Consider the following 24,720-nt stretch of genomic DNA (forward strand, 5'->3'; position numbering starts at 1 on the left):
TTTGTTTTGTTTATACATGCACTGGGTACAGTCAGAAGCGCGGGAGGGTGAGAGAATTCACCAGAGCCAGAGCGGGGAGCAGAGCAGGCAGAAGGACCGAAGTACACTGCTGAGGGGAGCAGCGGGCGGCAGGAGAGGTCTGCGCGCCATGTGGGACCCTCCTCTGGTGGCCGGGGAGCAGCCGGGGATCGAACCGGCGCCACAGAGGCCGCGGGCAGCTTCGCAACCCAGCGCTCAACCGCTGCGCCACCGGGGAGGCCCTACCCTAAACCTTTTGCAGTTTCTTCAACATAATATGTCCTCACTTTCCGCCCCCTTCCCTCACCATGTCATCTTCACCTGGTCAATTCTCACTTGCCTTCATGACAGTCCATATATTACCTCCTCAGGGATACACTCTTAAGTGACCCAGGGTGACTTAGATACTCACCATCTCAGCTCCCCCAGCATTTCCTACCCTCTTCCATCAGAACACATTTCATGGTGAAATACAGTTGTCAGTTTCCTTGTCTATCACTCCTTTGAATGTGAGTCCTTTGAGGACAGAAATATCATTTTCTTTCTCTGTGTCTCTAGCATGCTATCCAGTGCCTTGGGCATTGTGTGCACACACTAAATGCTTCTCACATTTGTGGAAAAATGAATGACTGCATAGGTTAAATGTCAAGATTCGAGATGTTTCTTCTGAAACAAAGTGTATAGGGGTTTGACCTGATATGTACATAATAGATGCTGGGTGGATAAACATTCACAGAAAGACAAGCTATTTCACCTTTTCCTGCATTAACTATTGCTAGTCCTCCTAGGTCACTGAGCTCCACTCCAAAAATTCCCCAAGGATTAGGAAGAAGGTCCCAGCTTCAGCATTCATTTACAATATGGTGAGAGAGATCCCTCTCTGAAATCTCCCCAAACAATGCATTTGTTTTCCATCACCACCAAGACAAATTGGCACAAACTTAGGTTTAAAAGAACACCTACTTTTTATCTCACAGTTCTGTAGATGAGAAGTCTAAGTGGGCTCAGCTGTGCCTTCTGCTTAGCCTCACACAAGGTTGAAGTCAAGGTATCAGTTGTGCTGGTCTCTTATCTGGAGTGTGAGGGAAACGACTTCCAGGCTTAATCAGATTGTCAACAGAATTTAGCTCTATCCTGTTGCAGGACTGAAATCCACATTTCCTTAGGGGCTGTCAGCTGAGTGCCATTGCCAACTTCTAGAGGTTGTGTTCAGTCCTTGGTTTATAGTCCCTTTCCTTCATCTTCAAAGCCAACAATGGAGGGTTGATTCCTCTTCCTCTTACCTCCTTTCTGTTTTTAAGGGCCTGTGTGATTAGATTAAGCCTACTCTGATCATCTCTCTTTTGCTGTATAATGACACAATTATAGGAGTAACCCTAGGGGTTTGGAGAATATGGGGCCAAAATGCTGCCAACCACAGCTACCAATCATGGAAAGGTATGGAGAAGAGTATGTGCCCTAAATCCTGGTTCCCAAATGAGACAGGACAGCCATGACTCTCCCATCTCTTTCCATTTCCAGATGAAGGACCTGCGTCATGAGAATGTCAACCCTTTATTGGGTTTCTTTTATGATTCGGGGATATTTGCCATTGTGACAGAATTCTGTTCTAGAAGGAGCCTAGAAGACATACTGACAAATCAGGATGTGAAGCTGGACTGGATGTTTAAATCATCACTCCTGCTGGATCTCATCAAGGTTAATGGGAAGACTGCGGAGATCTTGTGTGTTTCCTATAGATTAGAAATTAAATGTTTGGGGATGTTTTATTTTCCCGAGATCATTGTGATGATGTCTCCTCTACCTTTCTTTCCAGGGTCTGCCCTCACCCCTTCTCAATTATTTTGTCAGTATCTGTTAAAGGTAAAATATAGAAGGGATTTACTTCTCTCACTTCTCCCCACCAAATTGAGGGCCACATATTTTTCCTGATGCCATCGAGCACTCTGCTTTAGATAACCCTTGATTGTATCCCATTGTATCCTTTCTAGATGTGGGAAAGTGCTCATACCCATATTTACTTAGTCCAATCTCCTGGTTTTCACTTTCTAAAATATAGCTCAGCCTTGAACTAGGTGATGGGTTTTTGTGTACCACAAATGTCAGTGTGTAACTCAGCATGACTAGAAATCCAAAAGGCCACTGGTTCTATCGGAGGCAAAAGCCTATTCACAGCCAAGGGGTTCTTACATGGGTTCCTGGATGGACTACAGAGGAGTCCATGAACTCCCTGGAATGATACGCAAATTGTGTCTATGTATACTTTTAGAGAGGCTGATTTGGATAACTGAGCTTACTGCATATTGGTCAGTCTTGACCTACCTTTGTCTTGTGACCTAACATTTTACAAATTATTCTATAGACATTATCTCATTCTAAGTCTCCATAAAATAAGTGTGATTAACATCCTTTTATAGAGACTTAGAGAAGTTAAATGAGGTACACTATGTCATATAGAGTCTGTGACACATGGTAGGTGTTCAACAAATGTTTATCAGTCAATTATTAAGTAGCAGAGCTCATAATAGAATCCAAATCTCCTGATTCCTATTCTAGTACTCTTTCTATTCTCCTTTAAGTTGGGTCCCATGAGTTATGGAAGAAACCTATAAATGACTGTCCTCCAAGGTCCATGAGGAATGGAACCCAAACATTAGACCCACCTGGGAGAAATCTCGCCTATTGTAGACTCTGAAAGTACTGGAGACTGCAAACTTTCCAAGGGCTTAGATGTAAAACATACAGATACAAAAGGGTGTCAGGCTGCAAAATAGAGGCAAATACTTAAAAGGGCTAAGCATAAACAGTTCTGAGATGACTAGAATAGCATATGGATGTATTTATATGTGAATGATTAAACCCATCTGATAGAATCCAGGTAAATCACATTGAATGCATATAAGCTTGCCAAGCAAACTGCAGAGATCAGTAGTGTTTTACATTCTTTTGTATTGCCCATTTTTAATTATAAAAATGAATCATCCAATTAAAAAATCAAATTATATAAGTATATGGGGAAAATACTGAAATTGACTCAATCGTCTTTCATTTCTTCCCCCAAAATCAACCACTGCTAGCAACTGAGTGATTAGCTTTGCAGTTCATTTCATATATATTTACATACATTATAGATTTTGATTTCAAAAATACATACTGTGACATAGTCTTGCAACTTACTCTTTCTTTACTTTATGGCTTAGTGATGGAGCCACTTGATGCAAAATATTAACTGCTGCAAAATATTCCATTTTGAATGAACTGCACTTCGTATTATTCCATCTTGATAGATATTTATTGTATTTCAATTGCATAATGTTATAAAACAGGGCTGCAATGAACATTATTGTATATGTCTCCTTGTGCACATGTGCAAACGTTTCTTTGGAGGAGGAGTAGAATTTCTAGATCACAGGGCCTGCATACTTTCAATTTTGATAGCCATTGCCAAAGTGCCCACTGAAAAGGCTGTACCAGTTTCTATTTCTGCCCATTATGGATAAGAATTGTGCTAGATCTTTCTTGAGAAAACTCAGAATCTTCAAATACTTGGCAATTACATATGCATGGGTCCATTCTGTGTTTACAATTTTAATAAATTTTCCAATAACAAAATTCTCTTTACACACAAGATAGTATTCTTCATCGGGGCATAACATTTTAGAGCTAGAGGGGATGTGGAAATGATTCTGTTGACAAAGTTTTGATTTGCCTGTATATAAGAGAGAAAAGCTGAATTCTGGATCATAATAGCTCATGCATTAACAATCTCAGAAAGTGGCTCTGAAAGCACAAAATAATAAGTTGCTACCTAAATCCTGTTTGTATCATCTGCAGGGCATGAAGTACTTGCACCACAGAGAGTTTGCTCATGGGAGGCTGAAGTCTAGGAACTGTGTGGTAGATGGGCGTTTTGTACTAAAAGTGACAGATTATGGCTTTCATGACATCTTGGAAATGCTAAGAATCTCCCAAGAGGAACCTTCTGCGGAAGGTAAGCAATGAATTGTACCCTTCTGATGTATACAAGGTAACTCCAAAATTTCAATGAGAATATGCCTAGAATTAAAGCCTCAGGCTGATTCAACTCCCTACTTTTGTTGAAAATCCAGCCTCATTTCCAAGCCAAAGGAGTTGAATGAAGTCTGGGGCTGTAATCTCGGCACAGCCTAGCCTTCAGAACAAAGCCAGTGCAATAATGTTGAGTTCCTGCTGTGGCAGGATTAGGCTATATTGTTTGGAGACCCCAGGAGTCCCTAGAGGAACTTGCTGAGCGCTAGGCACACAGTAGGTGCTCAATAAATACTTGTCAGATTGAATGGAAGGTAATTTGGTAGCTGGACCCCCACAAAGCCCATTCTGGAATGGGATGACACTAGAGCCTACCCACATGGTCTCTGTGTGAGAGAAAGGAGCAAGGAGGGGGCCTTCAGCATGTAAATGCTCTATGGGTTGTGTGGGATGGCTTCAGACAGAACTATAGTCTTCTAGTAAATAAGTAGGCATGCCTATAACTAACATCCATTTTGTGTTTTTGTCTTCTGCCTAGTGCACCAATGGCAGCACCAAACAATGCCTGTAGGGGTCATAACAGATCAAAGAAATAGGAGGAATCTGAGATGGGGAGTGGGAGTGGGTAAAGGAGAACTAGGAAGGAATGAGCTGATGGAAGAGAGGAAGCAACAAAGAGAAAGAAAAAGAGGGAGAGGGAACATATAGGGCTAAATACTTATAGGAAACTTAAGCATAAAAAGTTTCAGTCAGTATTGCAAAAGTAAAGAAGAGAGGTAGCAACCAAAGCATACAGAGGCATCTGAAAAATGCAAACTGAGGGAGAGACAAAATATTCCAACATATGGTCTTAAAGGGATCATTGGCATTATAAGTTTTAAAGTGGCTGACTTGACTACAGAGGAGAAACAAGGAATGAAAGACTCAGAGACACATGCATAGAGAGACACGGTTCACTCATCAGTGGCATCATCTTTGCTCTTTACAAAACTTGTGGAATATTATATGCCCTAGGGAGTCATCTAGTTCTACTCTCTCCTTTTACAGATGAGATAACTGAGGCTCAACATTTGCCCAAATCATGCAGCTACTTAACACCAGTTCTGGAATTTCGATTCAGGTCTTCTGAAGACTTGCTTGTCCCTATGCACTGCCAAATTAAAAACAATAATAAGAGTTTTCTCTTTCTCTGTCCATTCATGCTTTGGAGGACTTGAAGTTTCTGGTAATCACAATAAAAAAATAACACACATGTGATATTGCTCTTCTACTCACCCCCACATATGTTCCTGTTGCTGACTTAGTCATATGGTTATTATTTGACTTATTCTATTTTGAAAGCTTACAGTAGTTGAGCCTGGTGTTAGGCACTATAAGGTGTTGGGACAATAGCTGCAGAGTGACTGACGAGCAAGTGTGTTTCCGGTCAAAGTGAGTCAGCTACAGAGATAAAAGACAATGCCCGCTTCCCAGAGTTCCATTTAATTCATAGGTTGGCAACTTTCAAACTTAAGAAACTTTGGCCTTTTGAGCAAGGAGAGGATAACTGCAGTGTGTGTGTGTGTGGGGGGGTGTTTGTCTGTCTGTTTCTGTCTCTCCCTCATCCCATTTTATTTCACTCCTCAAATTGCAGTGGCAGTCTGGATGCGCCATCGCTTCTTCATATACACAGCAGCTGGAGGGAGTTTTCTGAACTGCAAATCTGATTGCGTAACAGTTGTGTCCAAACTTACTGAGTGGTGTCCTATCGCTCTTAGGATGAAGTTCAAATTCCTTTACATGGCTTACAAGTAGTGCTCAGTCTGGGCCTTGCCAACCTCTCATGCTTGACCACTTGCCCCTGGTCTCAGTGCTCCAGCAGTCCCAAATGCCTTCCAGTTGTGTATTTATGCCAGTGTTAACAGGCATATTAATTTTTTAAGTTCATTTGAGCAAAAATCGATTAGAATCAGGTAGCATCCTATCTAGCAGATAGAACGGCGCTCCAAGGTGTTGTACAAAAGGAAGTACTTTTATAGCCAGAAGGAAAACAGCAACAAGGAAGATATAGTAGGCAAAAAGGGGGTGATTTGTTACTTTCTTTTAAGGGGTGGCAAGTTATCTAACTGGTGCTGATCAGGTGATTCCTGAGTCATTGATTTAAGACTCCATTCCTGAGAGAACTGAATGTACCGAAGTTGAGTCTCAGTTTGGTGATGTGGGACTTGGCATAAGTGACTCCATTTTGGGCTGGTTTTCTTGTTTTTGATATCAGCCATCTCTTCTTCCAGACCTTCACACTTGCTGCGCACAATGTTTAGGATCCCTTCTTGCTGTGTTATACTAACCTGAACCAGCTAAATTCTACTCCTTCTTCATGGCTTAACATAAATAGCAGTGATTCAAGAGACTTTCCATGGCCCCCTAAGCTCACCTACGTTCCCCTCTATGATTGTTTAAGGCTTTTAACTTCATTGGAAGACCATACTTTGTATTACACATTTAATTGGTTGAAGATTGGCAGTTCTCTCCTTATCCAAACTACAAGTTCTGTGAAAGTGAGAAGCAGGTTTTGCCTCCTTCAGTGCCTTTTACAGTACCTAGCAGAATAAATGTTGGTTGAACCAATGAATGGATGAAATAAGGAAACTTGCTGTTCCTCACCTTAGCTGACAGCTAACTAGAATGTTATAATGGGAAAGTTCTTGGGGATCATCTGACTCAACTTCCATTTTACAGATGGGGAAAATGAGGTTCATAACGATGAGCTAATTAGTAACCAGCTGGGATATTGCATGTAGGTGTCTTGACCTCCGGCTCTGTGTTGTTTGATACTATGCCACACTGACTCTGAGGCTGATTTTATCACTACAGCAAGACTCGGATTTAGTACTGACTCCAGAAGATACAAAACAAGCCAAAGTGATTTTTTCAGTTTTCCTGAGAGTTTAAGTGTAATAGTAGGTAGTGGCTCTTACTTGGCTCTGGAGTGGGAATGGGGAAATAGGGGTGTGTTGTAAGTGTATTCATTACTGTCCACTCTCAATTATATAAGTATAGTGCAGATAAAACCTCATTTTAGCCATTAACAACATACATGTAAGTGCTGTCTAAAAATACTATTTAGTAATGATTGTATTTAATCACCCACCTTTTTACCAGAGAGTTTTGTCCTCCTTTTCCTTCATGTGCTTTTAAATGTGCACACGGAGAGGATGACTGGAATAAGCAGCAACAATTTTCCTGCCCCCTCACGCCCCCTTCCTCAGCTCCCCCCCACCCCCACCCCCACCCCCCACCCCAAAACATGTCTGAAATCCCACTGTCAGAAAGGTAGTCCTTTAACTAAAGTCTCATTTCGTCTTCTCAGTTTATGTGTATTACTACTTCTTTCTTGGCAAGGAGACTTAAGGGCAAATCCACCACAGTGAGTATATCAGAGACTTTCATGGGGTGGAGGTGGGGGACAAAGGTCGGGGACACGTGGAGGACAAAGAGAGAAGAGTCCACGATGGGGGTGAAGCTAGAATTCCCTCTTTCATCATTTTGATCAGGCTTGGCTCAAATAAGAATTTCCAGGGTGAGTTTCTCTTTCCTGGGTTTTACTAACAAAGCAAAATAATCACTGACTTTTCATCTTCCTACCTTCCTTCCTGCTGCATAGGAGCAGGTCCCCGGGGCTCCCTTCCCCACAGCCCACATTCAACATGGTGAAATGTTCGCCAGCGCTTTCCTCCTGTCACCCCATCCTAACTCCCTTCTGCAGCCTCCCTATCTGGGTAGCGACCTGTTTACTCCAACTATGTCCCTTTCGCATGAAGCTCACTGAGAGCCTGTCACCAATCCTGCCACCTCCTCATTGTAGCCTTCCCATGTGCCTGGATCCCTATCTGTACTACAGCTGCCCCCCCCCCACCCCTTCAGGCCCCTTGCACCTCACTTCTGGCCCTTACTGTAATAATTTCCTAGCTGGTCTCCCTGACTCCAGCCTCACTCCTTCTTCAATCCAGCTTGTGCAGGTTGCCAGATTAATCTTCCCGAACACGGCTTTCATCAAATCCCTCTCCAGCTCCAGCACCCCTACTGCCTTTTGTATTCACTCCAAATGCCTTCATTTGCAAAGCTCTCAGGGCCTCTCACCTTCTGCCCTCATTCTTCCAGCCACCCCCCTCCCCCACTTCCTCAACCCCATTTCTCATTTCTCATTATTCCTTAACAGAGCCCTTCTCTTCAGCCCAGCTAATCTGCTTACCACCACCCCCATTTGCAATTTGCTCCTTTCTACCTCTTGTTCTTTTGCATGTACTGCTCTTTCCCCCTGCAAAGCCCTTACCCTCTGGGCTCTAGGAAACTGCATCCTTGACCTTCTTAACGAGCTTCTTTGAGATTTAGCTTTTCCAGGAAGTCTTCCTGGATTAACGTGAGCAGCTCAGTTTTTTTTTTTTTAATTGCTGTGCACCTTATGGAATTGCCAGTATTCAACCATTTTTGGCCTACAGAAATGGCATTTTCAGATGTCGCAATGTGAGATACTCCCTCCAACTTTTGACTACTTTATCTATATTGTTAATATTTATTTGTGTATTGCTTAAGGTGTTCTCACCCCCCCCCCACCAAATTCTGAGTCTCCGCCCTAATTCTCTAACGCAGAGATAATATATGTCTTTTCCTAGTGGGGCTTGACATGCACGAGAGCATGCAGTGGGGGTTCAATTTTGGCTTTTACTGGATTCACTCCCCTGTACTGTGTAGTGGCCCTCATCACAACTTCTCTTGGATTGCAGTTAGGGGTACATATATCTGTCTTACCCACTGGTCTGTAAACTGCAAAGCCAAAGCAACGTCTAATTCATCTCCAGAGCCACTCCTGCACCTAGCACAGTGCCTGGTACATAGTAGACCCTCAATAAATATTTGCAGAACTGAGTAGGAGGAATTGCCGCATCCTTTTGCTCTGCAAGGAAGAGAAGAGGCCTGGGATCCTCTAAACCTCTTAGAGAAGACCTGGAGAAAGCAACTTGTGAATCTCTGAGCCCCGGCACAATCAAATTACTAGACACATATAGATCTCAGCAAACAGCAAATCCATGGCAACCAGTCCAGCAGTGCGCTCGCCTCTCCCTGGATGCCTGCCAACTGCTACTTGCAGGCTCAAGAGAGCAAGAAAGCTAGCGCCAGATAGTTTTTCTACTTAGAGCTTCTTTGCCCTTCCCCACACCTCCGCTGTGTCTGCCTTTGTGGTCCTGGGGAGAGTATACTACTTTCTCTGCGAGTAATTCCTTAGATTCATAGACTCAAACCCCGGCGGGGTTGGGGGGGCACTCACATGCCAGTCTGTCTAATAAAAATATAAAGCAGTCAATGAAACAGCACCCTTGGAGCGCTCAAGGGCATTGCAAACGCTGTCAGTTAATCCACCCCACATTCATTACACAATGCTTTCCTTTCAGAGTTGCTGTGGACCGCCCCTGAACTGTTGAGAGCCCCGAGGGGCAACAGGTTAGGCTCTTTTGCAGGAGACGTCTATAGTTTTGCCATCATCATGCAAGAAGTGATGGTCCGCGGCACCCCATTCTGCATGATGGATCTGCCTGCTGAAGGTAAGCAGGAGGTGAGAAAAGGGCGTTGGGGACCCACTATCACCCAGACCACCAGGCCAAGCCAGACTGTCATGATTTGCCAGAAGAGTGAACACAGTTATGTTTGTGCTAACATGGCTAGTCTGCGAGCAGCCCATGTTGTGTGCAGGTAAAATTTGGAGTCTGACAGCTTTAAGCATTTGGAAGAAATCCCCCCCCACCCAAGAAGCTGGTCCTTTTCCAAACTGTGACATAAGCCAAGGACTATAGTACCTATGTCCATCCTTTTTTCTTTTTTTAAGCAGCCCCCCTCTATTCCTTTAAGATACTCCCTGCCAAGTATTCCAGCACTCTCTGTGATGTGCTTGGATGTCAAAGTCCTCTCATTCTTTCCCTGTGACTGGTTTTCATCCACATCTCCCATCAAAATGTTGGGCTATCAGGCAACATCCATCAATGCATGGTAAAGTCAGTGGGCAAAAGTTTAGGATATTTGCATAGCCTAAAGTTATGGACCCTCTAGATACTTACTAATTACAAATGGAAATACATTAAGTTTACTAGCGGAGGACCCGGCAGACACCGTCTCAACCAAGTGATCAAGGCACATCCACACCCAACTGAGAGGTGCTGTGCAAAGTAACTGGCCAGTCTGCATCAAAAAATATAAAAGTCTTCTCTTTGCCCCATCTGAGGCCAGAGGGAGTATTGGCATGGATGGTTTGGTGGAGGGTGAAAGGAACATGTGCACATATTGAGGAGCAAAGATGGAACTCCCAAAGAAAATATAAAACAGTTCTACATATAATGAGAAAAGTCAAGGGCATCCCCTGGTAGTGCAGGCTGTTGAGCGCAGCGCTGTGGAGCTGTCCGCAGCCTCTGCAGCGCTGGTTGGATCCCGGCTGGCCAGCAAGGGTCCCACATGGCGAGGCAGACCTCTCCTGTCGCGCCCACTGCTCCCCTCAGCAGTGTATTTAGTCAGTCTGCCTGTTCTGTTCCCCACTCTGTCTCTGGTGAATCCTCTCACCCTCCCGCACATCTGGACTATACCCCAGTTCTTGTATAAATGAATAAATTTTTAAAAATTAAAAAAAAAATAATGAGAAAAGTCAAAAGTCAAAGTCATTTAAGACAGGGAAAGAATAAAGAACCACGGTGGGTTGGGGGAGACTGAGACACGACAATTAAATGGAATATGGGATCTGGAACTGGATTATGGACTAGAAAAAGAACTTTAGGGAGAAATGCATGAAATTCAAATAAAGTCTCTAGATTTGTAGTAGTACCACACCAACGTTAATTGTATTTGTGCTATGGGTATGTAAGTTGCTAACATTAAGGGAAGCTGAGTGAAGGGTACACAGGCAATTATTACAACTTTTCTTGAAGTCCACATTTATTCAAAATAAAGACTTAAAAAGTGCAAAATCTTGGGCCTCCCCTGGTAGCGCACCAGTTGAGCGCTGGGCTACGAAGCTGCCTGCAGCCTCTGCAGCGCCGGTTTGATCCCTGGCCACCACCGAGGGTCCCACATGGCGCAGCAGACCTCTCCTGCCGCACCCGCTGCTCCCCTCAGCAGTGTATTTCATCATTCTGCCTGTTCTGCTCCCAGCTCTGGCTCTGGTGAATTCTCTCACCCTCCTGTGCTTCTGACTGTACGCAGTGCTTGTACAAATAAATAAATAAATCTTTTTTTTTTAAAAAAGTGCAAAATCAAACCTCATTAAACCCCAAATTCTTAGTTCCCCATCACCTGTTTAAACAAGCCCAGATTCCCCACTGGACATAAAAGGCCCAATCTGTCCTGTATCCCCTATGGAGGTAGGTCACTCCCCACACTCCCTCGCTTGTGGAGTTCCTCAGTCCTGACCACGATCTATGGTCACTCCCCACACTCCCTCACTTTTAGGGTGCTACAGCCCATGCAGGGGTGGGGCAAGTGAGGTTTGATTCATGATGAGGAAGTTTAGAGTTGAGGGTGTGTGCAGTAGACTAGCTAAGGAACGAACAAGGAAGATAGTTAGGGGCTGGATCTTATCCTGTGGGTAATGAGAAACCAGGTAAGGTTTTTAAGTGAGAAAGTGTCATGCCAGATACATGTTTTAGGAATGGTTTGGGGAAGTTTAGGCTGGAAACTGAAAGATCAATTTGAGGCCTAACGTGGGTTGCTGGGGATATTGAAGGCTATTTTCTCTGACTACTTAGGAAGTCCTCTCCCTTTGTAAAAAGGTCAGTTTGACCTCTGGTCACTAAAGGAGGTTCGATGTGAATAGGGAGTCTAGCAACTCTCAGATGAGGTCTGAGGCATTGGGAAGCTGGGCAATGTAATAGTAGATTGTGACTTACTAGCCATGTGGCTGTGCTTCAATTTTCTGTTCTGTAAAATGAAAATAAGAGTTCCAGCCTTATCTGTTTGTAGTGAGAATCAAGAAAAATCACGTATGCAAAGTGCTTAGCTCAGTCTGACACACAGTAAATGTTCCACTGAAAATGGAGTTCAAGGTCCAGCAGCCAGCAGGCTCTGGATGAGACCCTGAACTATTTACTGGAGTTCTTGGATTTTCTTTCCTTAGTGGCCAGGCAGGCCCCAGAGCCTCCACCTGGGCTGGGAGTGGGCCTTCAGTGGACACTAAGTGGGCTTACTGTGGTGATGGGAAGGCTTAGATGATTTGGAGGGTGTGTAAAGAGAGGCAGTCAATTGGAGGTATAATGTTTGAATTGATATCAGATTGGCCACATAAAAAACCTGAAGGACACAGGAGGAAGCTATGCCTGAATGATACCAATAGCGCATGTGATGAATGCAGGCTGTGTTCAGAGACAGTTTACTTTCGGCTACCTTAGGAGAAAGCAAACGAGATGACCTGTTTGTGACCTCTCTCTTTTTTTTTTTAAAGATTTATTTTTATTTATTTATGCATAGAAGAACTGGGGTACAGGCCAGAGGTGTAGGGGGTGAGAGGATTCACCAGAGACAGAGTGGGGAGCAGAACAGGTGGATTTACTGAAATACACTGCTGAGGGGAGCAGTAGGCGAGACAGGAGACGTCTGCTGTGCCATGCGGGTAGCTCCATGACTGGACCGAATTCATGCTACTCTGGCTGGTGATAGCTGATAGTGCTGAGACTTTAACCCCTGCGTTACCAGAGAGGCTCATTGTTTCTTTCTTGACTAGCCCCTTTCTTGGCGAAAATAAAATTACTTTTGCCAAATATTGCTACTTTCCCCACAATTTGAAAACCTTTCTTGAAAAGGACCGTGACGGTCAAATAGGAGGAGTGAGTGAATCATATAAAAAGGGTCAATTGTGTGGTAAAGCATAGAATTAGACCTTTAGTGGTGAACTTAATGTAGTATATAGACAGATAATGATTTTAAAGCATGTACACCTGAAATTTATACGTTATAATGCAATGTTATTTCAATTAAAAAATTATATAGGGAAAGTAAACCTTTCTCTTCTCGCTTCTGGACAGAAATCATAAACAGAGTTAAGAAGCCTACTCCTGTGTACAGACCAGTGGTTCCTCCTGAGTATGCCCCTCCAGAATGTCTCCAGCTGATGAAGCAGTGTTGGGTCGAGGCTGCCGAACAACGACCAACTTTTGATGAAATATTTAATCAGGTAAGGACTCCGAATCTTAGCCCTTCCTGGATGTCATCCCGAAGCCCACCTACCCAATGCTGTCTGGGATAGCATCATATTGTGAAAAGTACCTTGCACAAGAGAAAAGGTCACTCCTGTGGGGGACGAAGCATGGGGGTGGCTGTGTGAAGGCACTCGGTGCTGGAGGATCAGCAGCTCATTCTCCAAGAGCTCATGGGTTGGTTTTGGTGCTCTTCTGGATCTGGCCCTCTAGTCCGGACCATTCACAACCTGACTTAATCAATGTTTCAAAGCTGGAATTGAACCAGCCGTCACTTGCAAGGCAAAAGCATTGAGGTTGTTAGAAGCTAGGTGTCATGGAATAGACTGGGGTGCCCAGAGGGCTGTGTTTGCTTTGGAGGTCCCAGAGAACTATGACAAGTACACCTTTTAAGTGATCCCAAGTTGTTTCTGGAGGGTCAGAAAAAAACAAGGGGTGTCTGAAAGGTTGTTCAAGATGGAAGAAAGTGCAAATATGAAGTCCAAAAGCAGGGATTTCCTTTGGTTTTGGGGGAATCAGGCAAAGGAGTGCATGAGAATAGTAATGATCCCTCTCTGTAAGATATTGAATTTCTAAAGAGGTTGATTTCCCCCTTAGAGTTGGGGCTTAAAAGGGAGAAATAAGGAAAGCACAGAGAGAGCTCCGCTGGGAGAGCTGCAGTTCTGCTCCGGGGTTTTGTTGAAACTACAGGACACTGAAATTGAGGGTGCGCTCTGTGTGAGTGCTGTGTCAGCTCTGAAGGAGAGGCTTTTTGAGTCGAGCTGGAGTATACAGCAATGAGATGTTTTGTGAGTGGCAGGTATCTGAGGCGGAAAACAGAAAGAAGTGGATTGAAAGCCTGAGGGGCCCTGCCTATGAAGTCATCCGTGTCCCCAGCTAACAATGCCTCCATTAGCCCGGCTGGGCTTCTTGAGGACACTCAAACAGGTGTTCAATAGTATGGAAAAGGAAAAGGACCGTGAAGGTCAAATTTCTAAAAACTTACCATGAGGCAGGAGAAAAGCATTTGCCCTTGTGTTGATGCTAGAGATGTTATTTCAGAAGGCAGCCGGGAAGCCGGTGATAGAAGGAGGGCGCATCATACGACCTTCAAACAAGATGTTGCTGGGGCTGTCCTCGCTGAAATGCTTCAGTGGAAGTTTAGATTGTCTAAGAGACAGGGTAGCCTCCCAACTCCCTGCAGTTCTGTTCCCTGCTCTGTCTCTGGTGAATCCTCTCACCCTCCCGTGCATCTGGCCCGTACCCCAGTTCTTGTATAAATAAATAAATAATCTTTAAAAAAAAAGAAACTTAAATGGAAAGAGACGAAGGAGGCTCCCTGAGTTACGTCGCAGGCAAGCCCAAAGCATCTGAGCGGGCCACTGAGATTGCCTGCAGGGCCTAAGGGGACATTAACATGTGGACTGGGGGCCTCCCCGGTGGCGCAGCAGTTGAGCACTGGGTTGTGAAGCTGCCCGCGGCCTCTGCGGCACTGGTTCGATCCCCAGCTGCTCCCCGGCCACCGGAGGAGGGTCCCACATGGCGCGCAGACCTCTCCTGCCGCCCGCTGCTCCCCCCAGCAGTGTACTTCGGTCCTTCTGCCTGCTCTGCTCCCCGCTCTGGCTCTGGTGAATTCTCTCACCCTCCAGCGCTTCTGACTGTACCCAGTGCATGTATAAACAAAGCAAACAAACAAACAAACAAATAAATAATAAATAAAACATGCCTCTATAAAAAAAAAAAAAAGATGTGGACTGGGCTCAGAAGGAAACTTCTAGTGTTGGCCTTGAGGCATCGACTGCTAAATGGAATATAGGTGACCCAGCTGTATAAAAGGATTCCTTGGGACAGATTTCTAGATGTCTGCTCAATAGAACTACTGTGGGTCTTTTATTGTTGTGAACATAGCCTTGCACACGCAGCATGCAGCAGCAAGGAGGCGCTCTATCCTCACATGATTCCAATGCCATGTCAAGCTCTCTGTCTCTGTACATGTGGACAGGGTTCCATGAGGCCCTCTTGAAAATCTGTGCCATGCAGCCACCTATAAGGGATCAGGGCACAGAGTTGGGTAAGACCAGTGGAATTTCTACATAACCCCAACTGGTATAAAGGGCAGGTAATGGGGAATACCACTATTGCTAGGTCACATAGTAAGAAATAGGATTAGATCTTAGGTTATATTTAATAGGTCAAGCACCTCCCACTATCTAAGGACTTGCAACATAGCAGCATTAGAGAAAAGGATATTTAGTAGGCCAATGATAGAGAAGAGTGAAATAGCATTCCCTGCCCTCTTTCTCCTTACTCCATTCACAACTAGCTTGGACTCAAGACCAAACACTTTTCTTTTGACGTGGCTATGATTCATGTCATAGCATCTTAGACCTGAAGAATCCTGCCCAGAACACCCCTTCTCAGACTTGAAAGAACCATAAGGGTAGGAGAAGAACTACTCGGGGGCCAAGAGCTCTGTGAATGGGCCAGAATCACAATGAGGTGTTGTCTTTTCCCATTTATATCTGGGTTCACCGCTCTTGCCCAGAAGTTTTTAGAGGAAGGAATTTGTGACAAGGGGCTCTGTTCATCATCTCTGAGTTTGGTGAGAAGTCCTTGGATCCTCTTTCTGTTTTACTTGCAGTTTAAAATTTTCAATAAAGGGAAGAAGACCAATATCATTGATTCCATGCTTCGGATGTTGGAACAATATTCTAGCAACTTGGAAGATTTGATCCGGGAGCGGACTGAAGAGCTGGAAATTGAAAAGCAGAAAACGGAAAAGCTTCTAACACAGATGCTACCACCGTATGTGTGAACACCTGAGGAGTGTGAATCCTTGTAACAGTGTGTTCTATTAAAAATAGAAAAGAATTATCCATCAACTAACTGCTCCCTCCTCTTGTCCTGCGCCCTCTCTACTCCCAGTAGGTTTGAGTCACACTTTCAAATCAAAGAAGAATTGGAAACCAAGGGAGCAGAGCACACCTCCTAATTTTCCACCACCTGTGAATCATGCTGGTCATTTAAGTTTTTGGTGCCTTGGTTTTTCAAAGTCATTTCATGACTTTGCCTGAAAGTTGACCAATTAAAAGGAGGCAGTTCTTAGAGCTCCTAGAGGAAAATAGCAGGGGTTTTTTTTTTTTCTAGTTTTTTTCTCCCTTAGCTGAAAACCTTATCTGTTGTTACAATTTCCAAATTGTAGCGGGTACCTTATCATGTTGTAATATGATTTGCTGTGAGAGATAATTAGGGAAATTAATCTCAAGCAAAAGCAGCTATCTGGGAATATTGAGGGGTAGGGGTGCTCAAGGGATTGAGGAAGGAGAGATTCAGGAAGAAGATGGAGAGCTGAAAAAAATCTCCCTTAGGACACAGATTAGGGCTGTCAGTTCAGTGCTTTGTTCTGGTGCCTGGCACAGTGCCTGGCATATTGTAAGTACTCAATATATATTTGTAGAATAAATGAGTGAATTAATGTTATCATCCAGGTGACATTTTCTTTTGCATCATTTACTTGGCAGAGATTTTTGGAGAAATTGTGTCTAGCAGATGTGTGTATGACATGGAGGGAAGCCTGTGTCCTCTGAAGAACAGCTGTGTCTGCTTTTCAGATCAGTTGCTGAATCCCTCAAAAGGGGTGGCACGGTTGAACCTGAGGGCTTTGACTTGGTCACCTTGTACTTCAGTGACATTGTGGGCTTCACCACCATCTCAGCCATGAGTGAGCCCATCGAAGTGGTGGATCTTCTCAATGACCTGTACACACTCTTTGATGCTATCATTGGCAGCCATGATGTCTACAAGGTAAGTTATTTATCAGGAAATTAAAATCCAGAGAAAAATTTTATATGAGGCTCATGTATGTGTATTCCAAAATTGAAAGATATGATTTTATTGTATGTCGTTATTTAGGAATTAAAATTTCAATAGTACACTTCTCCACTTCCATTGGTGTCCCTTTGGAAATAAAGGGAGATAGAATACATATAATTTCCTACTGTCAAAAATAATAATCTCAATCCAGTAAGAGATTATTGGTCAGTTTTCTTTTGAGTTGTTTTCTAGAATTGGGACTAAGAAGAGTTTGGGGCCAAGGGGTTATTGCACTTCAATGGTGAAGAACCCATGGTGTAATAAGTGTTTTGCTTGGCACTGAAGGGGACACAGAAGTATGGGTGTCTCGGCCATACTTGGCCACTGCTATAGATTTCATTTTGGTAAAAGTTTTGTAGACCTAATTCATATTGTTAAGATTTGGTTTTCTCCTTTAGGTACCATTTTTGTACAGGAGGAAATTCTGATGTTATACCCATCAAAGAGTTATTAGACCTGATCTCTTTTGGATTGATGTGGGGTAACCAAAAGCCTACCTACTGGTCTGAGGTTTGGGGAAGTGATTAATTTTGAGGATGCAACCACCTGCTCACACTTTCCCCACCCCCTCTAGTCTATCAGTTTTCTTACCAAGGGTTACAGAAGACTAGTAGAGAACAGATGACTATAATCACTCCTTTCAGTGCTATGCTTCCTTACCCTTGATTCTATGTGCTGTCTTGTCTCTATGGAGAAAATGACTAAAAATTTCATAGCTGTGCAGGGACGTTTTCATGCTGTCTGCAACACAGATACTTTTCGTATTGATGGAGAAAGATGCCCCAGGCCTCTCAAACTTTAGACAGCTCTCTGTCCCAGGAACCAAGGTAGAGGTAGAGAATGAGTAGCTTCATTCATTGGGTTCTTCACAGTAGCCTGTAATGTTCCAACTCTCAAATTGCACACAGGGCAGTGTGTTTATCTCAGATTAGACAGAGCCCTTTCAGGTCAGGTAGAGAGCCTCAGGGCTAGGCCAAGCCTCCTAAATAGGGCTCAGAAATAGACACCATACTTGTCAATCAACAGTAGCTGCTAACGAATCAAGAGGTATACATGGAAACCGTGGTGGAGGAAAAATCCATGGAATCAGACTACCTGTCTTAACTTGTTGAACTCAAGCATTCTGAAGAGAAAAACAAATCACCAAAAGCTAATTCAGTTGAAACTAAAGTCAAAGATGATTCAGCGTGGGCAGTAACACAGCCACTGGTTTAATCAATCTAACAGATTCTGTTCAGACAACTGTTGGGGGTCTTAGGGATGAGGGAGGGTACTGGGTATTCTGGCACTTCATGACTGCAGTAGGGAGTTAGTGTGCTGTTTCTGAGACAGAGAAGGGCTCTATGAATCCAAAAATGGAATCCAATTTTCAGTCCTGTTTATTAAAAACAATACAGTGCAAAGGAAATAAAAATTGAACAAGCGGTGAGTCACCAAACCTGTTTGTGTTTTCATTTTCTTTACCTGTAAAATTGGAATCACCTCCCTTGGCACTTGATAATCTGAAATTGGAAGTGAGAGGGCTACTGCGAAACTATGAAGTTGGTGATTTGTTTTTTTCAGTTCTTCTGCCACCACCCCATCTCAACCAGTCCCCCATCTATACTTCCTCTTCCCTTCCCTTTCTGTGTCTTTAAGCAGCCCACATTTCCACAGTGGTCTTACACCAAGATCAGGCAGTGACCATGTGCCCCACCCTTCTAATTTCCTCATCCAGATCCTTGGAGACTCTTGGGTGACTAAATCATTAAAGCTGAAGGGCCAAACACAAGTCTCTGATAATGACCAGCCAGTGAGCTTTTCCCTCCCTTATAGCATGTGCATTGCACTTCTTGCCTTGCTTTCCACAAGCAGACATGTTTATTTGAGGGCAGGGATCATTTTTTCAAATTACACCAGACAAGGGAGGCCCTGGATAGAAGCCTGTTGAAATACAAAGTCCCATAGATGCAAAAGATCATCATTATTGGCAATATAGAAAGTCGTCGTGAAGGGCCTAAAGCTGATTACTAAACTTCCTCTAAAGCTGAGTCGCAGCCACGTTCCTGTGGCTGGTTTTAAGATATATCAGTTTGATAATGATGAAGAGGATGATAAAACAGTGATGATGATGATGGTGACCACTTATACTTACCATCTGTCAGACAGGTTTCAGTGATTTGACATATATTACAGTTACTGAGTCCTTAGAAAACCCTACAAGGTAGGTATGTCAGTATCCCTATTTACAGATGAGGATACTGAGATGTAGAGATGACAAGTGATTAAGTGACTAGCTCAATGCCACACAGTGTGTCAGGGATTGCAGCCAACACTGTATGACTTTAGAACTTCATGCTCTTAACTATTGCACTTAGTGAGCGTAGTTCTCTGCCTGCAAAGAACATGACCTTTAACTGGATCCAAACTTGTAGCAGCTGAATCTGCGTGGCACATTTCATAGAAGTGCATTCGCCTTACTTATCTCTTCGGTTTACTTGAAAAGATTCAACTTACTAGTCACCAGGTGTAGGGAAGATGAAGAGCACAGATTTGGTTTTATTTCCAGATGTCCAACTTGAACTACCCTTGCAAAGCAGCTGTTCAATAAAAATTGAACAAGCGGTGAGTCACCCAACTCTTTTGTGTTTTCATTTTCTTTACCTGTAAAGTACTGTCTCATAGGGTAGCAGTTGGAGAAGAGTTGGTGGTAAAAGTCTCAGTCCTCATACCCAGTGGGCCTGCAAAATTAACAGCTCCTATTAGCAAGGCAACGCAGAAGGGACAGATGCTTCCACCTCTTTCATTTCCCTTTTCCTATACTCGCCTTAAGGCTGTTCTAGCTCATTTGCGTGAAATCATCTAGAGAAATGATCACTGGGGGGCATATCATAGGCACCTTCTCTTAAAGTGCTCCCCTGTGGACATCCTAGGCACATTTCCAGAAATTTTCCCTTTCCTTTTCCTAGGAATTACTTGAAGCCTGATATTTTTCTAGGGCCAGCCAGGATCCTGCAAAATAGCGACACATTTCAGAATCTCTGGGTGTAGATCAGTAAAGTGGGGAGAGGCACAGTGGTCTATGGTTCGGATTATGGGTGCTTGGATGGTGGGGGTGGTGCGATGACCTACCACTGAGGAGATGTGAAACCTATTCTCCTGAATCATGTACAGTGTTGTAAATCAATGTTGCCTCAATTAAAAAGAAAAAGAATGGGCGTGGGTGGGGGTGGGGGTGGGGGGTGACTACAGAACAAGAACAAAAGCTCCTTAACTGATTCTAATGTGCAGCCAGGCCAGTGACCCACTGACAGCCTCTCTCTCTTCCTCACTTCACAACTGCACAGCACCAGCCTCCACCTTGCCCCTTAAGGTCTATGAAAAAACAAACAAACACAAAGAAGTTACTTGCTTATAAATTCCATTTCCTTTGATTCCCAGGTAGAGACAATTGGAGATGCTTACATGGTGGCCTCAGGCCTCCCTAAGAGGAATGGCAGCAGGCATGCAGCTGAGATCGCCAACATGGCCCTAGATATCCTGAGTTCCGTGGGCACCTTCAAGATGCGGCACATGCCAGAGGTGCCAGTCCGGATTCGAATAGGCCTGCACTCAGGTAAAAACAACCAATGAAAGCAAAAAGACATCCCACCTGCCTTAAGGAGAGACTGGAGAAGGGGGCCAGGGTAGCTCTTGCCTGATTAATGGCAACTGGATTATTCAGGAGTCTCATGCCCCATCATTCCTTTGTGCCTACCCAAGTTTACTTTCTTCTCAGTGCTTGAACTACCGCAGTGGGTATCACTTCTTGTTCTAGGTACTGATGAGATTCAGGGTAGGCCATCACACGGTGTTCCACGTTGGCATGCAGATTATTTGTAGCTGAAGACAATTAAGTTGCAAAAGACTCAAAAAGAGCTTAACTGCCTAAAAGAATTTCAATAGAGGAACATTCAGGAAGGAATAGCTAAGGTATAACCACGAGCTATGTACAGTGAACTGGGAGGAATTTAGCAAAATCTATTATAATTCTTCCCTGGGTCCCATTGTTTCTGCATGGCACTGCAAACATTTATTTATCAAATATTTGCTCTTTCCATCTTCCTGTGAGTGGCCGTCCTTCCCTTTGAAGTCCCACCTCTACCCACGTCTTCTTTGGTCAGGATGGCACATATACCACAAATGGCTGCTGGACCTCTCATGTCATTGTGGGGACCTCCTTACCACAGATTAAATTGTTTTCTCTCCTGTTAATCTGTCTGATGTTAACTAAATTATTACAGTAGCTAAAGGAATCAAGAGGTGTAGGGGGAAATTTTCCCCTCAATAGTGCCCAAACTTTTCAGCCTATTCATGGTATTAGAGCTAACATTTCCACATTTGACTGAGCTGCAAAATGAATAAGCATATGCTGTATTTAGAAGGATTTATTTAATTAGTTAAAATTTCACCCCCTGATTTTCAATTCCACACGGCTCCACTCTTACTTGAATATCTGTAGGATCCATCACCTCTTCATTTTATCCTTCACACATTCACAGGTATCTCAACAGATATCTCCCTTGATAAAGCAGATATCTCACCTCCCAACACTCTCCCTCCCCTACCCAGTCTCCTCCTTATTGCTGCTTTCCTCTTAGGTGCCTTTTTCTTTCCCCTTGCCTTTCATTCATTTCCTACCAAATTTCTTTTTTAAAGTTGTAATATGATTGACATACATCATTTTAGTTTCAGGTGTACAACATAATCATTCAGCATTTGTATACATTACAAAATGATCACAAGTCTGTTCACGATCTTTTCTTAGCACTTTTCAAAATGACAACACCATGTTATTGATTATAACTCCCATTCTGTATTTTACATCACTTTGACTTATTTATTTGGTAACAGGAAGCTGGTGCCTCTTACTCCCCTTCACCCATTTCACTCACTCTCCCCCACCTCTGGTACCCAAACAGAAAGTAGATTAGTAGTGACCAAAATTTCTTAAAAGAAATTTGACTGATACTCACTGTACCATTTGTTCCCCATCCACTCCTTCTTTAGTCCCTTTGCAGTCTGTCTTCAATCCTTACCACTTCTTCCAGTGCTTTACCAGTTTGTTCTTATCTCTCAGCAGCACTTGATATTCTTAGCAATCCTCCTGAAAACTTTCCTCAATTGGCTTTTGCAACATATTTCTCACTCTCTCAATACTTCTCCATTTAATTCACTACTTCTCTTATTCTTCCTGCTCTGTAACTGTGATTGCTCCTACATTTTATGTAAAACTCTCAGTTTAAAGCTCCTCACATCCTGATTGCTAATTCATTTCTCAACCCACTCCAACTTGGCTTTCTTTTTCTAGCATTGTGTGATAATCCCAATCTGTCTCTATCTGTCCCTTGAACATCAGAATTCTCCAGGGTTTTGTCCTTCGTCCACTGCTTTTCTCCTCTTACCTACACTTGGGTAGCCACCTTTTGTATGTCAATGATTTCCAACTCTACTATTACACACATCTTTTCCCTTAAGATTTGGTTTTCTATATCAAACTTGATGCTGACATTTCCAATTGAATGTTCCACACTAACTTCACACTCAACATATCCAAAACAGAATTATTTTCTTCCTACATAAACTTCCTCCTTTTCCAATTGCAGAATAACTGAAAATATTCTGTATTCCAGTTGATGGTACCATCATTCACCTGGTTATTCCAGTTACTCTTTGGAGTCATCCTCCTTGACTCTTCCTTATCCCTGAACTTCCCAATTCAACCAGTTACTAAGTTGGTAATTACATGTTACCTATTAAATATTTCTTTTTTCTTGCAGGTGTTTAAAATAACATTAATTAAAAAAATTAATGTGCATAATGGGAAACTGAAGAACACAAGAAGCAAAGAACAAAGTCATCCATAATTATAAGCAATTTAGTTTGATATGCCCTTCTAGGTCTTGCATATATACAACTAAGCATCCATTTTAATGTAATTAAACTATAGTGATATATCAAGCTGTTTTACACACCATGAATATCTACCATTTCAACATTCCAAAGCTACATAAATATTTTGATATCCAAGAATACACTCCACCAACTCAATCTGGAAGAACAAAAAGCAGTCCTACCTTTCTTGGCAACGAAAATTTCATAAGAGACAAAAATGGCAAGAGGCCTCTAAGTAAATATATTGGCAGAGTTAAGATTAAAGTACTGCATTCCCTTAAAGTTCAGTTGAATATGAGACATAAAGGAACAGACAGCACAAAGTAAAATGATTTTGAGGTAATTCATTATCCAATCTCTATTATTAATATATTCGTAAAGAGGTATGTTTCCACTGAATTAATTAATGTTTTTCTATCGTATAACCAAAAGAGATGTTACACATCAATGATTACCCTCAAATGTAAATACAAACACATTTGCTATTTGGCCTCTTGGCTAATATCAAGTACAGATCTGTTCTTATCAGTTTAATAAATATTTCTTGAATCTGTCTTGCCTCTTCTTAACTTTAACTACTGAAGTGTAGACCCCCAGCATCTCCTGCCTGGATCATTGTAATAACATCTTGTTTCCACTCTTGTCTCTTTCCACTCATCCTTCTCTTCATCATCAGCTTAATTTATGTTTGTTTTTCTGTCTCTCCATTAGACTCCGAGATTCTTGATGGCAGGAACCATAGTTTATTCATGGTTGTATCCTAAATGCTAAGCACATCATAGATTTTCAGGATATTTTTTTTTAAAGAAAAGTCCTTATCTCTCATGTGTGCTTCATTTTCACATCTCTAACCATTCCCCCAGAACCTTTTCTTGGGTGACTCATCCATTACGTGAAATTCAACATTATCTAAATCTTCATCATCTTTTTTCCATAAACCAGCAGAAACTCATAAATCCATGACAGTTTCCTCGTCATCAGTCAGTCAAAAAAAAATGTTTGTTCACCCTTTGTCCCCCTTCCATGATCACCTTCTTTCTAGTACTCACTCCTTTGTGCTGAGATTAATACAGTGGCCCCCTAACAGTTTTTCCTTTCTCCCATTCAACGTATTCTATACACCGTGCTGAGAAAAAAAAAATAGTTTAATCAGGTAATTCCTTGCTAAAAATTATCTAGTGGTTCAAGGTCCTCTCTCTTGTACACCTCAATATCAAAACTTGTCTCCGGTCTGTCCACAGCCACCTAAACTAGGCAGTCTGCTTTTTTTCTAAGAGCTTCCCCAAATTCCGTGCTCATTCGCAACCATAAACCTTTGATTCAGGTCCCTTTTCTGCTTTGCAAATCCTACCCCAACTATCAGAATCCAAATCAAATCCAACCTCCTCTATTGGCCCCTTCATGACTGAACAAGATTGTAATAAGCAACCCCCCTTCATTTTCTAAACAATTATAGTACATCTGCCTGTGCCATTTATCTCATCTCAACCATGCGTTGTCTCAGGTTGTTGCTTAATTGCTTCCTGCTTGGTAGTATTTTCTCTTCAATTAAACTATAAGCTCCTAGAGAACTGAGACGATGTGTTACATTTATTTTTATTCCCTTTGGTGCCTATCTCAGTGCTAAATGAATGCTTCTGTGAATGAGAAGTGAATTAAAATGAGAAACATAACTTTTGTAGTTATTTTTATTCTTGGCAGAGCACTTTTTGAAGCAAAACAC

At 42.8% G+C, this 24,720-nt stretch overlaps 1 protein-coding gene across 1 annotated transcript in view; it reads left to right on the forward strand.

Moving 5' to 3' along the window:
- The window catches only part of GUCY2F (guanylate cyclase 2F, retinal), a 98,761-nt gene that overhangs the window by 59,841 nt on the left and 14,200 nt on the right, over positions 1 to 24,720 (forward strand). Inside the window, exons 9-15 of the mRNA XM_037512086.1 lie at positions 1,540 to 1,716; positions 3,853 to 4,009; positions 9,456 to 9,605; positions 13,062 to 13,210; positions 15,853 to 16,016; positions 16,823 to 17,015; positions 20,505 to 20,679. Coding sequence (XP_037367983.1) covers positions 1,540 to 1,716; positions 3,853 to 4,009; positions 9,456 to 9,605; positions 13,062 to 13,210; positions 15,853 to 16,016; positions 16,823 to 17,015; positions 20,505 to 20,679 — 1,165 coding nt within the window. The remainder of the gene's footprint in view (positions 1 to 1,539; positions 1,717 to 3,852; positions 4,010 to 9,455; positions 9,606 to 13,061; positions 13,211 to 15,852; positions 16,017 to 16,822; positions 17,016 to 20,504; positions 20,680 to 24,720) is intronic.

The sequence above is a fragment of the Talpa occidentalis genome, unplaced genomic scaffold (assembly GCF_014898055.3).
Source record: "Talpa occidentalis isolate TD23 unplaced genomic scaffold, MPIMG_talOcc4v2.1 talOcc4.15, whole genome shotgun sequence".
NCBI classification, from domain to species: Eukaryota; Metazoa; Chordata; class Mammalia; order Eulipotyphla; family Talpidae; genus Talpa; species Talpa occidentalis.